The sequence below is a fragment of the Emys orbicularis genome, chromosome 6 (genome assembly GCF_028017835.1).
Source record: "Emys orbicularis isolate rEmyOrb1 chromosome 6, rEmyOrb1.hap1, whole genome shotgun sequence".
NCBI classification, from domain to species: Eukaryota; Metazoa; Chordata; order Testudines; family Emydidae; genus Emys; species Emys orbicularis.
Window position 1 is genome coordinate 41,473,531 of NC_088688.1, and position 17,536 is coordinate 41,491,066.

At 37.4% G+C, this 17,536-nt stretch overlaps 1 protein-coding gene across 1 annotated transcript; it reads left to right on the top strand.

Moving 5' to 3' along the window:
* Positions 1 to 45: 45 nt before the first annotated feature.
* On the top strand, positions 46 to 17,175 carry PPWD1 (peptidylprolyl isomerase domain and WD repeat containing 1). The gene is made up of 11 exons (XM_065405986.1): positions 46 to 205; positions 2,759 to 2,861; positions 3,659 to 3,759; positions 4,600 to 4,720; positions 6,683 to 7,130; positions 7,775 to 7,965; positions 8,641 to 8,830; positions 10,759 to 10,940; positions 13,140 to 13,221; positions 15,397 to 15,579; positions 16,827 to 17,175. Exons 1-11 carry the CDS (start codon positions 55 to 57, stop codon positions 16,968 to 16,970), a joined length of 1,896 nt encoding a protein of 631 aa, XP_065262058.1. The 5' UTR covers positions 46 to 54; the 3' UTR covers positions 16,971 to 17,175.
* The last annotated feature ends 361 nt before the right edge of the window (positions 17,176 to 17,536 follow it).

Consider the following 17,536-nt stretch of genomic DNA (forward strand, 5'->3'; position numbering starts at 1 on the left):
CTCACTGTCGGGCGCCCGAGCGGGGCGTGTCGCAGGGGTGTGACGTACACTAACATGGCCTCCGCCGACTCGGAGCGCAAGAGGCGGAAGCTCGAGGAGGCAGCGGCGGACGCCGTAGCTGGGGATGGAGACGAGGAACCAGAGGAAGAGGAGCGCTGGGTCGGGCCCCTCCCGGGGGAGGCTGCGCAGGCCAAAAAGAGGAGAGGTAACGCGGGGAGCCGCGCCCTGGTCTGGGACACGGGGGAGCGGGGCGGTCCGGGCTGGGAGTCTGGGCGGGCGCTGGGACACAGGCTCCGGTCGGGAAGGGTGTTGGAGTGCGGTGCCGGAGCGATGGTAAACCCTTGCACTGCTGGCATTTTTGAGGGAACAGAATCAAAACTGTCCCCAACGTGGCTGTGATCCAGCCTCGTGCGCGATCCCATGTGCCCATAATAAGTAGCTCCTCCTCCTCCTCCTCTTGAATAGTAACAAAAATACCTTTGTTTTGTTGTTATAAAAGGTGATCGGGAAAACGCTGTGTCCCAGCTGGTGAATTTTCATGCCAGTGCTGTAAAGTCTGTTGTCTTAGGTGTAGAATTGGCTAAGAGCAGTACGTGGATATGCGTTTTGTCAAAGCGTGGTTCCTCCTTCATTAATGCAACAAAGGCAAATATTTAAGATGCTGCATTCTCTGACTTGTTTTGAAGGTTGCACAGCACAAGAACTTGAAACTTTTCCTTGTTCTAAATTTCACAGGCTTCTCTTGGCCTTAAGAAAGAGGGTTATAGGAACAGATGCTTCAAGATGTCACTCACTATGGCTTTGATTGTGCAAACAGGCACAATCTTAACTTTACTGCCACGAGTAACCCTGATATTCACAGTATGGAAGTTAAGCATGCACAACTGAGGCCTACAGTTTGAAATGCTTTCACTTATGAAGATTAATTACTACTCCACCCAAAAGGAAAAGCTTAACTTCACTACAAGGAAGATCACATTTTATTTGTAAGGCTAGGGTAAAGCAACAGACATACTTCTTGGAGAACACCTGCATGAACAGATTCTTTACAAAGCTTAAAATCTCAAAAATAGACAACTACTGGCAATCAGCTGCTTGTTATTTTGTTGCTACAATTTTAACAGAGTTGCGTGATTGACATCTCCATCGTGGATTCTGCCATAATACAAACATGGGATTGACTCTTCATCCGCACACAGGCCTACTAAATTAGATAGCAATGAGTGCAGTAGCCTCCAGCTAGACAAATAGTCATGGTTGTCATTTAAGGAGTTGGACCATAAAGAATCAGATTCATTTTGCAGTCTGTTAATGAAATGGGTAGAGATGCAATTGTTAGATCTTAAATAGTGACACACAAATGATGACGCTGATTTAGTTGCTTAATGAAAACCACCAAAAATGGAAGGAGAAAGATGATTAAAAAAAACCAAGGAACTTTCAAGAAATATATTTGTCCGATTCAATAATTGTGTGATATCATTGTCACATTTTTCTCTCCTTTCCCTTTAGTCTGTTTATGAATCACACATTTTTGTCATGTCAAACTTACACTACAAACTCTTCAGGACAGGTACAATGTTATTACAACTTTTGTGAGGTACCTGACATGTTTTTGAGTGCTCAAAAGTAGCAGTGATTACATCTGTCCTGTCAGTAAACACATTTCTTATTGTTCAGATATTGTCATCTTGTAACAGAAGATTGAAGATTTGTTTGTTTTATGAGTTCTTTCATGACTGTAGTTATAGACCATCTTTTCTAATATTAGTTATTTTTGCTGTACTGTCCCTAGATGATACTTTCTTGAGAGGGAAAAAAACAAGAATATGTTCAATTAAAATAAGAAGCAGTAACTTCAGATACCTATATAAGTGGACTTTGTTTTCAATTAACATATCAAACAGAGGATAATGATGTCCATGACTGTAGCAAACGGAATGACCCAAGACTTAAGGATCTATGCCCCTTCTAAACATTGTTTTTCTTTTAATCCTTACCAGTATGTGACTGAATGTTCTTATTATCCATATAATGTCCAATCTATTTTGAATCTTGCAAAGTTGTGTGTGTTCCAGAGAATAACACAATACTGGTAAGGATTAAAAGAAAAACAATGTTTAGAAGGGGCATAAATCCTTAAGCCTTGGGTCATGACTAATTATCTCTCTTCTTGGAATAAATTATGACACCTCAACCTGAGATGTATTGATTCTAAACACATGTCCCCAAAATTCTGAAAATTATAGTTATTCTCTAACAAAAGGATTTTTTCTATAGATACTCTGTTTTCAAGTCTTCTTTGTGAAAGTTTTCCTTTATATGAGAAATAATACACTTTAAAGAAGTATTTGCATAAGGCCAAATTCTGACCTTCGATGCTCAAGTTAACTTAATTAGCGGTGGGGCAGAGGGAGGGAGAAAATGCATGTAGGGACAGACTTTGGGCCTTTGGCATTAATATTGTTTTATCATTTCAGAAAACAGGTGTAATTATTTAAAACGGTGTGCTTATTTAAATATTAATGAAATGAGAGATTAGCTGTTTCTAGCATGCCAGCAGTTGGGAGATCCAGGTTCAAAAAATAGTGGTAGAAATCTCATTCATAATGTTAGCATGATGCCCTGATATCTTACCTTTTTGACTAAAACTAATGCAGGTAAACTAATCCAAGTGTAAATAATAATAGAGAGCAGAAGATGGAATATAATATTTATTAAAAGGAAATAATTTCTGCTTTTCTCTTATTTTGTTCAGTCCTTGAATTTGAACATGTCTACCTTGAAAATCTTCCGAGTGCTTCAATGTATGAACGCAGTTACATGCACAGAGATGTCATTACACATGTAGTGTGTACTAAGTGAGTCTTTTCTTTTTCACAGTGTCTTGCAGTCCCAAAACTTTTATGTGTATATGATAGGAAGTTTTTTTTTAATAGAAACTTTCCTAATGGAACTTGATGATTTTGGAGGTGGGATTTTAAATTCTTCAGAGCTACTTCAAATAGATTTGGTTTGGTTAAAGAGAGATACATTTGAAATCTCGTCAATTTAAAAGTAGTACCGTGTAACCCCTTGCTTAGTTTTGTGGATTTAAAATCCCATTTTCCTATTCTTAAATTACTTTTTTTCATCCCTATTGCTATGTGAAATAATTACACAAGCAGGAGAAGCTATACATCAAATGCATCAAAAAGTAAACAACTGCAGAGACAGAAAAAAATCTCTAACCTCTTATAATTGCATGTTACTTCTAACAATATTAGCATGAAAAAAAATGACTGAAGTGTGTTGTTTAAGTTGGTGTAGTCTCTTTACAAATCAAGTCACAGTGTGGGAAGGTAATATCTTGCTTTTTAATGATTAATACTGAGATTGAACTGCTACTGCACACTGACAGACTCAAGATTGTTTACAGTAAGATATAAAGAATATTGTACTAATATGTAAGGCCTTGATACTAGCTGTTACCCACTAGTTGCAAATACATTATATATTCATGTTGTACTTTTCTGAGTGAGGAAAAAGGAAAAAAATGCATATCCATCTCAATAGCTATGCTGTACTAGTAAACTGATCTTGTACACCATTATTGATTCTTCCCTTCCACTCTCTAGTTCTTAATGTTATGTTTCAATTGATACGCTTATCATTGCAGGACAGATTTTATCATAACTGCCAGCCATGATGGACATGTCAAATTCTGGAAGAAAGTAGAAGAAGGGATTGAATTTGTTAAACATTTTCGTAGCCATTTAGGTAAGAAATCATATTGTATTTGATCTGTTTTTATTAGAACACAATTTTTCTTCAACTCTACTATCTATGTTCTATATTTCCAATATCTAGTAGTAGTTAAATATTTGTTTCATCAGGTGTTCTCCAAAGCTGGAGAATCTGGTCCTACTCCATTATGCAGTAGGATTCTGAGGGATTAGGAGTTACTGTGGAAATAAACTTTAATGTTTGTTAGGTGTATTGTTTACAGGATTCTTAACAATTTATTTTATAATTTTCTATGCTTCATTTTTAGAACTTGATGATACTGATTGTTCATGGTAACAGTAAAACTTGTAAATTGCTATTTTTAATTAGATGTACCAATCAGCTTTAAAAAAAAAAATCCTTTAGAGTCCTTCCAAAAGTTTAATTGCTACCATTGACTTCAACAAGTATGTTTACACGTACAAAATTTGATCCTTTCTGAGCCAAAAAAAGCACATTATTTTCTTAAGTGGGATTAGTGGACCAATTACAAAAATAAGTTGGGTCACTAATTCTCTGTACAGTGGCTAACTACTCCAAGACAATGCAGACATGAACAGTGCAATGTAGAACTCTTTTTTTATTATTATTCTATACTACAGCTTTAAAATACAGATAGTATATACAACAATTGCAGGCTCTAAAATGTTGTTCAGATCTGAGAACAACATTTTAGAGCCTGCAATTGTTGTATATAGTATCTGTATTTTAAAGCTGTAGTACAGAATGATAATTGAATAATCCTTCAAAGTGGTAAATATAACTTTGAAAACAAAGCATGAAGAGTATCTGTCTTTTCCATGTTTTAATATTATATTGGGTTTATTGTAACAGGGGTCATTGAGAGTATTGCAGTTAGTTCAGAAGGGGCATTATTCTGTTCTGTTGGGGATGACAAAGCAATGAAGGTGTTTGATGTAGTGAACTTTGATATGATCAACATGCTGAAACTTGGGTAAGTCATGTCATTCTGTAAAAACATTTTTGGTGATTGTAAGTGTTTTGAGTACTTTGAAAAAAAAATTTTTTTAACTTAAAATGATCAAACAGAATTTAGTTTAATTCACTCTTATTCAATCAGCCTTCATTTAACTAAGTTAAGGGAGTGTGTGCTATTAGAAATGTGCCCAGCAGTTTAGAGATTTCCTGATATATGTAGAATTGTACTATATGTGGCTTTAATCTCCTGCTGTAAAAAGTGTGCAACAAAGTTTTCATATTTTTCAGTATGACATGCACCTGACATTCAAGGATATGTCATGTAGCATATGACAAGATACATGATGTTAGTCATATCTCATGATAAGAGAGCAAAAACAATGAAAAAACGAGAGTTCTATAGCCCACAGAAAGTTCTTGTCAGGTCTTTAGTATTTCTCATTCTGAAAGTATCATAGCAACATAGGCATTTTGTACCACACCTATTACTGCGATATTAACATAGTGAAATTAACATAGTGTTTCTATTAGGGCTGATTGTTTTATTTTTTTTTTTTAATCCAATTCTCAGTTTACCTTACCGTTTCTACTTACTTTAATATTTAACAGTGCACTTACAACCAGTTTTTAAATCAACCCAGTTAGGGTAGGAGCTACTGTTTTTAACTGGAGAGCCAATCACAGTCTGGTCTCTGTACTGCCATTGTGACAGCTGTTCTCTTGTTTTCTGCCTCTTAACCAGTTTTTAATCCATGACAGAACTTTGCCTTTCATGCCACAACTACTTAATTTCCTTAATAGCGTCTTTTTTGAAGATCTTTACCAAAAGTATTTTGCAAGTCCAAAATAATTTTATCTACCAATTCTTAGGGATTTGATAGTTGAGTTGTCGAAGAATTCTAGATAGCATAGTTTTCCCCCGGAGGCTGTACTGGTTCTTTGTATTACGTAATGTTAGTTTTTGTTTTTCATAATTCTAGCTTTAGTATTGTTTGAACTAGCTTATCTGATACTGAAATAAGGCTCATTGGTCTATGATTCCCAGGGTCTCTGTTAGCATCCTTTTAAAAGATAAGCATAACGTTGGCTATTCTTCAATCCTCTGGTTCATTTTAATTAGAGTACATATCTTTGCTAGCAGCTAAACCATTTCATTTTAAATTCCTTCAGAATTCTTGATCAATATAATTTGGTCCTGGTGGTTTATTGCAATTTATAATCTATTGATCTTTTTATTAATCACTTTGTAATAAAGTTCTGGTGATTTATTGCAGGACCCGATCCTGCTCCTGTTGAATTTGATGGCAAAAGTGCCTTTGTTTTCATTTGCACCAAAATCTGACTTTAAATTGTCAATTTCAGGACAGAGAAGAAATGCCATTGTCATGAAAGTTTAGTAGTAATAGATTTCCACACCAGATATTGTAGTGGATCACATCCCTATTTTCCCCACCTACCTTCTGTACCCTAACTTCCTGGCACAACTACTTTGTGAAGCATTGTGGAAAAGCAGAGATTAGGTAACTGGCACATTCCTTTGGTAATACACCACTGAATTTTCATAGACCACATATTATCAAAGCAGTAAATAATAATTCTACCCCAAAATTGCCTCTGCCATTTGATTTCAAATTGATAGTTCAGTTGACTTCAAAAAATTGAGGAGGTAACTTGCTACATATGTCCTGGACTATCAAATTATTGATCTCTCTTTATCTGTAATATCGAAAATAATACTGAACAGAAATCTAGCCCTTAGACGAATGTGTAGCCAAGTGTTATTTGCAGTATTGTTATAGCCATTTTGATCCTAGAATATTAGACACACAAGGTGGGTGAGGTAATATCTTTTATTAGTCCTATAAAAAATATTACAACACCCACCTTGTCTGTTTAGCAAATTGTTATGCATATCTATCTAGGTAAATCAAGGCCTGCTTATTTTGTTTTTGTTTTTTTCCTCTACTTTCTGTTCCAGCTACTACCCTGGCCAGTGTGAATGGATATACTGCCCTGGAGATGCCATATCTTCTGTTGCATCTTCTGAGAAGAGCACAGGAAAGATATTCATATACGATGGTCGAGGAAATAACCAGCCACTTCATGTTTTTGATAAACTCCATACATCCCCTCTTACTCAGATACGGCTGAACCCCACCTACAAAGTAGTAGTGTCTTCTGACAAGTCTGGAATGATTGAATACTGGACTGGGCCTCCTCATGAATATAAATTCCCCAAAAATGTGAACTGGGAGTATAAAACAGACACTGATTTATATGAATTTGCTAAATGTAAAGCTTACCCATCCAGTATATGTTTCTCACCGGATGGCAAGAAAATGGCCACTATTGGTTCCGATAGAAAAGTTAGAATTTTCAGGTTCTTGACTGGGAAGCTTATGAGAGTCTTTGATGAATCCCTGAGTGTGAGTTTAATTTTGCTTCTATATTCTGACTTCTATTCTTTTTTTGCATATTAATTTACTCACCAGTACCTTTATCTACTTTATCACCAGTTTCTATAAAGATGGGTTTTATTACTTACTTTATCTTACAAAGGAGTTTTTTTCTATATTAGCATCTTTTAATCTTATATTTCTATGGTATCTAACTTCTTTAATCTGTGCTGAATATACTTTGAAATTTAATTGCTGTTTTTCATTTAGGAAATTTTGTAATTTTTGTGCAGCTAGACTGCCCATTTGCTAGAAAGCATTTGAAAAAAATGTCTGCTTTAATCAAAATCAGGAGAAAAATGTAAGGGAAAAAATCTTCTTAAAGATAGCTTTGTTAGATCAAACATACTTTTTTTAATTTGCCCAGGGTCTTGGATGCTAACTACAGCTCGTGTTTTGATAGTCAAAAGAAAAATAATTCTAATTGTGTATATTTCAGTTCCTGCTTTAGCAAAAGGAAATACTTGAATGATTCACTCAAACATTTATTTAATTTTGTGAGTAGTTGAGTAATCCTACTGAAGTGAAAGTTAAGTGTGTGTTTCAATGCTTTGCTAGATCACAGCATTACTGTACGTTCATACCGTTGGTGATTGATTGTCTTGTTTCTGTAGATGTTTACTGAGCTGCAACAGATGAGACAACAGCTGCCAGACATGGAGTTTGGCCGACGTATGGCTGTTGAGCGTGAGTTGGAGAAGGTGGATGCAGTCAGGTTAATTAACATAATTTTTGATGAAACTGGACACTTTGTGCTCTATGGAACAATGCTGGGTATTAAGGTCATAAATGTAGAAACTAATCGGTAAGTCTTATTCCAACTGTGTTTATGCACCTACATATAATAGTTAGTCTCAAAAAGTCTCATTTCAGCCAATTTTTTAATATTCTTGTTCCATTTAAAATTTTGCATGTTAATAGATCTTTCTATTTCTTCGGGGGGGTGGGGGGGGACAGTTGTTAAATTAGGTTGAAAATGAACTGTTTGTATGCCAAATATTGAATTTTATGGCTTAAAACTTGGTAAAATGAGAGAAGATATGCATAAAAATCCTTGGAATAAGTATTTTGCACAGGCAGTCCTTTTCTGGCTAATAGTAAATACAATCAGATACACTAATGGAAAGTTAATGACCGTTTTGTTTATAATTCTGCACGTTAGAATAAATGAGGATCAATGGTTTGGGGATTTTTAGGGTAGGAAAGGCTGAGTAGTAAGTTTTTTGTAACAGTTTTGAAAAGGGAAAGCATTGTAAATAAGCTTGTAATAGCATTCCCTCCTGCCCCGTCCCCCTCTCTTTCTCTCTCCTCTCTCCATATATATATATATATATATATATATTTGATAAGATGAGGAGCAGTGTTTCTTGAATTCTGCTAAGAGTCTAGTTATGGCTGGAGGGGAGAGACTGTATAACATGAAAGTTTAACAGTAGTCAGACTTTTTCCTTTTTTTGTTTTTAAACACCATGTACTATAGGTGTGTTCGTATCTTAGGCAAACAGGAAAATATCAGGGTGATGCAACTGGCTTTGTTCCAAGGTGTAGCAAAGAAACATCGTGCTGCAACCACTATAGAGATGAAAGCATCTGAAAACCCTGTTCTCCAGAATATCCAGGCAGATCCAACAATAGTCTGCACATCTTTCAAAAAGAACAGGTTTTACATGGTATGTATGGTTTCTGTTTGAATAATTTCTATCTTGGATTAGTCTATTTTGTGCGTTTGTTTTTTAAACGTCTTCTCACAGACTTTTTAGTGCTTTTGGACTTGAAGAATTTTGGTAGTGACAACTTTCCCAGACAAGACTCCTTAATTTACAACAATATTTCAGAATTTTTAGCTTGGATTTATCTGAGAGTAGCTTTATGATCCTTCAGTTTTTACTGAGTTGGTCAAGAAATTGTGAATCTTGGACTCCTTTATATCTTAGTAAAGTTTTAGTTCCTGTGTTTGGTAGTTAGGATTTCTTTTGAAGCTATATTTATATATAGCTATGTAATTACTCTATAGTGCCTGGGAACCCCAATGAAGGATCAGGGCTCATTTGTGCTAAGCACTGTATAGACAAGTAACAGACATTTGTTGCAGAAGCCTGACTGTCATTTGCTTAACTAGTATTTGTGCTTAACCTTGATTGTTACCATACAGCACCAAGTGTGCGTACTCTAAACTATCAGAAGGCAATTATAGAACTGAACACACAACTTGCAAAAGTACAGACCAGGAAGAAAAGTTTGACAGGATTTGGGACCTTTGTATTTATCAAACATACAGAAAATATAGTGTATTTCAGTGACTGTAATTGCCATCTGAAACTTTATAATGTACTCACTTGGTGCTGTATGCTGACACTCCTCTACTGTTTGACCTTTATTGTGTGTTTTCTCTAACTAGTTTTTTCTTCTGCCTTTTGAGGACTAGTCTAGGGATCATATTGCTGTGGAGGGGAACGGCTCTTTGAATTAATCAATGTCTTTCTATAGAATTATATTAGTATAAAGACAGAATAAGAGTACTTACTATACCCGTGTAATGAAATCAAGAGAGACTTCCAACTCTGTCTGATCCTAGCACAAGGAGCATTGCCTGAGAATGAGTGTACTTTACCTGTACAAACTTTACATTCTTCCCTTTTAAATAAAACAATGTTAAAGGCAGGCGAGAGGTCTAGGGGAGAGAGATCACAAAAGACTACCGTATATACTCGTTCATAAGCCAAATTTTTGTAGTTAAAAAAGGGAAGCATCAGAGAAGGGGGTCGGCTTATGAACGGGTATAGAGAAGGGGAGAGGTGAGACAACCTCCCCCCCTACAGAGGGGGCAAGGAGAGGCAGCAGAGCCAGCAGGGAAGAGGCGGGGCCATAGTCTCTCCACTTCTGGGCATGCTGTTCTCCCCCCAGCCTCCAAAGCAGCTGCAGCTCCGGGACTGGCATGCTGCGGCCATGCCGCCCGCCACGCCGGAGCACTCTGCGGCCGCGCCACCCAGCCTGCCGGAGCAGCTCCAGCCAGGCCAGAGACATCCTCCCCTGGCCCGCCCCAGCTAAGATGGGAAGGGATGGAATGGGGAGAATGGGGAGGTCCTGGACTAGGGGTGGGGTCATGTGGGGAGTGGTCACAGGGGTTACTCCCCTGACCCCCCCCCCCCAAATTTCTCCATCAGTTGCTGTCCCGGCCCGTCAGGGTAAGCCGCTGGCGGGCCGGGACACTTTGTTTACTTAGGTTTACCTCCCTGCCTGCGGACACTCGAGGTAAACAAACCGTCTCGGCCCGCCAGCGGCTTATCCTGATGGCCCGGGAGCCAAAGTTTGCCAACCCCTGAATTATAGGGTCGGCTTATGAATGGGTCATAAACATTTTCCATTTTTACTTATCTATCTTGGAGGGGTCAGCTTATAAACTAACCAGTTTATATCTGGACTGGAAATTGTGACCTTTAATCTGCAGGTGGAAGGACTGTCAGAGTCTTTATTTCACACATACTGAAATGCAGGAAGATAGACTTTTATAATATGATCTTTCTCACTGATTTTTAGCTTTATATGGTATCTAAATAAGAAAAAATAAAGGTAGCAACCTTTGTCTTTTGTTCTTCAGTTTACTAAACGTGAACCAGAAGATACAAAGACTGCAGATTCTGACAGAGATGTATTTAATGAGAAACCATCTAAGGAAGAGGTCATGGCAGCCACTCAAGCTGAAGGCCCCAAAAGGGTTTCTGATAGTGCCATTATCCACACAAGCATGGGAGATATTCATGTCAAGCTTTTCCCTGTTGAGTATGTATTTGGTACCTTTTTAAAAATAGTTTTGCTTTTATTGTTCCTTTCTTTGAGGCTGTTTGTTGTCGATTACCGGGGCAGAAGGACTGCTTAAAATTTGATTTCCCCTGCTCCCCATCTTATTATATAATATTATTGCTTGCATATTTGCCTAATTAATTATATAAATTAAGCTGCTGGGATGTTAGCAAGCACACTAGGGCAAAAAATAGCTTAAAGCAGTAGCAAGGGCAGTGGTTCTCAACAGTTTGTTGTTGTTGTTGGAGTATTCCTTAGAAACTGTAAATCCCCAAGTCTGCTTGTATCATGTCTGACTAAGTTGTCAAATCTCACCTGCTATTTTTCCTTATCTTCTTTTCCTTTCTTCTGTGTTCTTGTTTTATTTTTCGTTTTCTGATTTATGGATTTGCTCTTTTTACCTTTTGTTCTTTTTCTGATTCTGCCCCAGATGCTGGTGTGATACAGCACTGTTTTGTGCAAGTTATGTGTTACTGCAGAGATAGCAGAGCTGTGCTATTTCATGCAGTCTAGGGGAAAGGAGAATAGAACATGTGGGTGGCAGCAACAGATCTGCCAACAGCTTTCTAAACCAGAGGATGATGCATCCTGCAACTCCGAAAGAAATTGCTTTATGCATAAATTTTGTGCCATTGCAAACCTGAAACCTCTCATGAGAGCTACCTTCTCCGTCAAAATTGTATCCTACAATGGAGAAAGTTTTACGTGCAACTAGGCATGAACTTTATGCCATTTATGTTCAACTGCTGGCACACAACTGAGAAGGGTTCTGTGTACAACTGTTGATGAATAAAATCTTCTGTTCACATCTGTACTTCTGTACCCCAGCGTCTGCTCCTTCTCAACTTTCCAAGCCCACTTAAGCATTAAAAATCCCTAGGAAATTAATATACAAAAACTTTTTGTTGTGAAGCACTTAGGGTTTGTTGTATGTGTAGCAGCCCTGACGGTTTCACAAATGCATGGACATGAAAAGTAAAACCACTCAACAGCACATACTCTATGCTTCTCCACCCACAGACACATACGTGCCTTACCATTATCACAACTGCCATACAGCACTGTGCACCACAACCTTCACTCTGCCCCCAATAATGCTAGCCTTCCATCACTTCCTTCACCGACCCACCCTGTCCCTATACAACGCACTACTACAACAAATGTCCACAACTAATAGTACTTAAGAGTATGTAGTTTTGTAAAAGGGTTTGTTGAAGAGGACAGAGTTAAGGTTTGGAATGCATGGTTTGTCATATACAGCATTTGTGATAAATGGTATTTTGTGTGCCTCTGGGTGGATAAGCCAGGTATGTATGGCTAAGTGGCATAACTTTTCATTTTCATGTTTTTGTGGATCTGAGTCAGGTATGTTTGTATGTGTAAAGCAACCCTAACTGCTTTACAACAAAGTTTTTGTGTAGATTAAGTGTAATGTTGTTACATTGTTCTGTAACTCTGGTAACAATTTTGTCTCTGTCAAATTCAAGCCATGATGGTGAAAGGTTCTTTATTCTGTTAGCAGTAATGTACAATCTAGTCCCTCTGTGATCCAAACAGTATTTGTATGTTGACAATCAGCAGTTTCAGTTTTAAAGAAGGGGTAAAGAACTGTGTGGCTCTGTGCTGATCTAGAAGTTTCCTTTAGCACTAAAGCATTTAATCCTCAAATTCCTTACTTCCATTAGATGGTATTGAACACATCACTTGGTATACCCATTCATGCTGCAGGCCATTGTTTGATAGAATTACCTTGGTAAAGGGATGTTAATTTATTTTTCTGCTTGTGAGTTGCATACTACTGCTGTTGTGAACATTGGTTCCACTTTATACTTGTTAATACTTTGTAATTTTATCTCCAGTATGTAAGTGGAACTATGGGGAGGAAATATTGTCTAGTGGTTAGGGCACTAGACTTGGGAGAACTGGCTTTTTTTATGGCCCTGCTGTTGACCAGCTGTGTGACCCCGGGCAAGTCATTGCACCCATCTATGCCTCCTGCTTTTTGTCGGTTACCTGTTAAGCTTATGCATTCTTTGGGGGCAGGGTCTGTCTTATTATGTGTTTTTTGTGTAGTGCCCAGTACAATGGGTCCCCGATCTCAGGCGGAGCCCCTAGGGCACTACTGCAGTAAAAATAAGTATTATTTAATCTTGCCTTAAATTTGTTATGCAACTGCAGGTGCCCCAAAACAGTGGAGAATTTCTGTGTACACAGCAGGAATGGTTACTACAATGGGCACACATTTCACCGTATTATCAAGGTAATTTACAAAAGACTAATGCTTTTCCTGTTGGTTTGTATGACACAAAATACAGAGCATAAGACATTTGTGCCAGTTCTGTCTGAATTCGTCATTTATATTGCTTTTTTGTTATATTTAAGTATGGTGAATTATTATATTTAAATCAGTTAAATTGTTTTTTTTTTTTGCAATTGTTTCATAGAGACCTTCAGCCTTTACAGGGTACTGTTAGATTTTGAAGAATGTTATGATTTAGTAAGGTTATGGTTCAGTTTAAAAGTAGTAGTCCTGCTGGTAAACTGCAGAGCAAACCTGAAAACTGAAATGTTGAGTTAAGCGCAGATTACAGTAGAACCTGAGTTACGAACTGACCAGTTAACCACACACCTCATTTGGAATCAGAAGCACGAAATCAGGCAGCAGCAGACCAAAAAAAAAAAGAAGCAAAAACAGTACAGTCCTGTGTTAAACATAAACTGCTAAAAAAGTAAAGGGAAAGCAGCATTTTTCTTCTGCATAGTAAAGTTTCAAACCTGTATTAAGTCAATGTTCAGTTATAAACTTTTGAAACAACCACCATAGCGTTTTGTTTAGAGTTACAAACAACCTCCATTTTCAAGGTGTTCGTAACTCTGAGGTTCTACCTTACTATACTGAATGCCCTTGCTATCCAGGACAAAAACAAAACAAGCAAGCAAACAAACCCTCTGCAAAGTCTTGGTTGTGCTTAGTTCACTGAAGATATTGCAGAGTGCATTACTATGCAACATCAGTAGAAGTAAGTTGCAATGAGACTACTGATATTTGTGATGACACATTCTGAGATCTTCTGTGAACTAGGATGTACCAAGAAGATTTTGCAAGAGAAACTTTTTTTTTTCTTGATCCTGATCCTTTCCCTAGTTGAAATCACTTGGGCTGAATCACTTTTCCTGCAAATACAGAAGCTCTGACTTGTCCATGAAGGCTCCAAGGTTGCTCATCCATTTTTCTTGTAAAGGATGAAATATTTTTAGGGATTATTCCCTGAATGTGACCACCCCAGACCTTCTCCCCTTCATTTCTGGCATGGTGGAGTTGGCCCTAAAGAGCAAACTGAAGGCTAAGAGGAGCTTTGACTATGAGGAAGCACACTCAGGAGATACAAAACGGAAGCTCTGCCACAATTGCTCCCAGCACTCGAATCCTTGCTCTACCTGGAGAATAGGTTCGGATTCTGGACAGCTTGTTAGCACAAGCTGAAAGTCTGGACATCTCTGTGTCATCCCCCCACCAGCTTGAGACCCTTTGCAAGGGCAGGTTAGAGCTCTTTGCCATTTGAAATATAGCAGGGAAGTCTGTCTTCAACCATTAGGAGTTCTTTGAGGGAACATTCTAAACTTCCCCAGCCCTTGTCCTCTGGAGAAAAGCTATCAAGTAATAGTCCCTTAGCAAGGAGTCTGGCATTCTTGCTGACACTTCCTCCCCAGAAAAGAATCTGGGCTTCCTCTGGGATGTTCCATTGTGTTTACTTTCCAGCTGAATTGGACAATGAGAAACAGGTGCTAGATTCCTCCCTGCAGAAAAAGTGCAAGAAGACAACACGAGCTAGGGAGAGGGATCGATCTCTAGTTGGGAACAAACAAAAACAAAACAAAAAAAACAACCCTCCTTCCCAAGGATAAAAGAAAAGCAAAGAAAAAAAAATACAAAGGGGCCAGACTGCACAAGTGAAAAGCCAAGAGGCATGCCAGATGCTCATCCCTTTCCACTAGCTCTGGCGTGCAACAGGCTGATATGACATGACTTAGAATTCAAAGCAGGCGCATAGGGGTTAGGTAGGTCTGTGCTTTCTGCAGGAATGGACAGCTTGTAAAGCTTTAAACTTCTGATGTATGGGATAGAAAAACAAGTTGATAAAACGGAACACTTTTGCAGAAGGTACAGAATTAAAGGGACATAACCCCTACAGGCTCATATGTTATCTCACCCACAGGATATGTTAGAGGATCTTACTCTGATGATGAGCTGGCCATCATTTTTTAAAAAAAAACAACAACCTTATTTGGGGCACTCTGGATTTTATTCTAACACTTGCATATCTTATATAAAAGTCTGTCAGTTTTTAAAAACAAATCTTGTCTTGAATTACACAGCCTTGCAGATTTGTATGTTCTATAGCAAAATGTGATGGTATGTTTAATTCCTATGCAGGGTTTTATGATTCAAACTGGTGATCCAACTGGTACAGGAATGGGAGGTGAAAGCATCTGGGGAGGAGAATTTGAAGATGAGTTTCATTCAACTTTACGACATGACAGACCCTACACACTTAGTATGGCTAATGCAGGATCAAACACCAATGGTTCCCAGTTCTTCATAACAGTGGTACCAACTGTAAGTAATCTTTAAAACCCAGTTTAAGGTCTGATTTGAAGATCAACCATGATAGTACTATGTAAAGAAGCAGTTGTGCCAGTTCTGTAGTGAAAAAGGAGGATGCCATTGTCCAGCTAATTTTATGTAGTTAATGATGTGACAAAAGCACATCGCTTAAGTTTAACTGAAAAATGTCCTTTAGAAGGAGTGATTAAACTTGTGATTATGAAAGGCTTTAGACACAGTAAAAGGCACATGTTAAATTTTAAAACTTATTGTAGACGATGGAATTTTATATAAACAGGAGTTACATCGTCTGCTGTTAACATCTGAATTTAATTTTTGTTTATTAAAAAATATCCCTCTCACTAAGACTGGCAAAACTTTTGCATGGGTTGTGAAGATTTAGCAGGTATAGATACTACTACTCCTATGGCCTGTTGTATTCTGGCTTTGCACAGAGGGTCAAGATTTGGCCCCAAAATATCTCCATTAATACTTTCATTTTTGTGTGACTTAGTTCACTATATACTAGAAGTAGGAAACTTTGGTATGTTAATCTTTAACAAAACAAAAACCTTCAAAATGCTGTAGCCTATGGATGTCCTTAGAAGCAATCTGCATATGCACCATCATTTTACTATTTTAGAGACTTGCCATTTTAGAACTGTTTTAGGGGCATTTATAAACAATTTAATAGCTGATGTTAAGGTAGCTGTAGTGGTATGCAGGGAAATGTTATTAACATAAGACCTAATTCTTAATTGCTCACAAATATGAACTTTACCCATTTTCCAGTGGTGGTAAAAGTAGATTATATTGTCACAACTGAGTTTCAAGCATGTGAAAGCATTAGTTTTCATATATAAATAGGTTGGAATGGAATTTATGCAAACATATTCCATTTAAAAAAGTTATTTTTTCATCATTGAAGGTCTATGAATTAAAATGACTGAATAGGTAGCATTTTTGCCTTGCAAGATATTTTTTAATGCTTAGGTATAAACAAATTGAGATAACTAGATTCAGAGTTGTTGAACAGTGTAACAGACACTTTTATATGCTTTCACTGTATACTTGTTAGAATAATTAACAGTGAATACACTTTAAAGTGTAAAGCTTAAAATTTAATAATCTTAATCTACAATTGCATTTGCGTTCACGTATTCTAGCACTAAATCTTTCTGTCCTACTATTTAACCTACAGAATGCTTTATATTTTAACAAAAATTCTGCTTCCTCTTTTCGTTCCACCCCCTAAACAGCCTTGGCTGGATAACAAGCACAGTGTGTTTGGACGAGTAACTAAAGGAATGGAAGTTGTTCAGAGAATCTCAAATGTGAAAGTAAATCCCAAAACTGACAAACCATATGAAGATGTCAGCATCATTAATATCACTGTGAAGTAAAATAGAATTTGAAAAACCTACCTTAAAAATAATGTTGTGGGACCCAAAAGCAAACAAACTGAGCAGTGGACTTCATTTTTTAATAGTTCTCTGCTCTGGAAACCCCCAGGACTGAACAAACACCAACCCCTCCACCAATCGTGTAGTTGAAATGCCCCAAACTGTATTTTTAATAACTTTTATATTTTAAAATAAAAGGTGACCATGTTTAAGTTTTTTTGTCTCTTGCATCTTTTCTATGTTAAATTACGTGTATTTGTACATTCAAAATGTCTGAAGGGTACTGATTTTGCATAATCATGAGCATGTTAATCTAACTTCCTATTACTCTTGCTAATGTCTTCTTTACTGAGTTTCTCTATATGTTTGCATTTTCCTTATTGAGTTTATATTTCATGCCAAAAATAGGTTCTTTCCCCATCAAAATTGATATTTTTGGAAGAGCAAATGTGAGCATTTCATATAGTCTGCAGAGCAGTTTCTAGTCTGCTAATTAATACAGTCTTTCAGCACATCCATCCCAAAATTAGAAAAAAAAAATGTTATGACAGTACATGGGATTTGCC

Bases quoted from the DNA above. Each gene is read 5' to 3' on its own strand.
- PPWD1 (XM_065405986.1), top strand. From the start codon at position 55: ATGGCCTCCGCCGACTCGGAGCGCAAGAGGCGGAAGCTCGAGGAGGCA. The intron at 7,966-8,640 runs GTAAGTCTTATT...CATGTACTATAG, and splicing joins ATAAATGTAGAAACTAATCG to GTGTGTTCGTATCTTAGGCA. The intron at 15,580-16,826 runs GTAAGTAATCTT...CCCCCTAAACAG, and splicing joins TCATAACAGTGGTACCAACT to CCTTGGCTGGATAACAAGCA.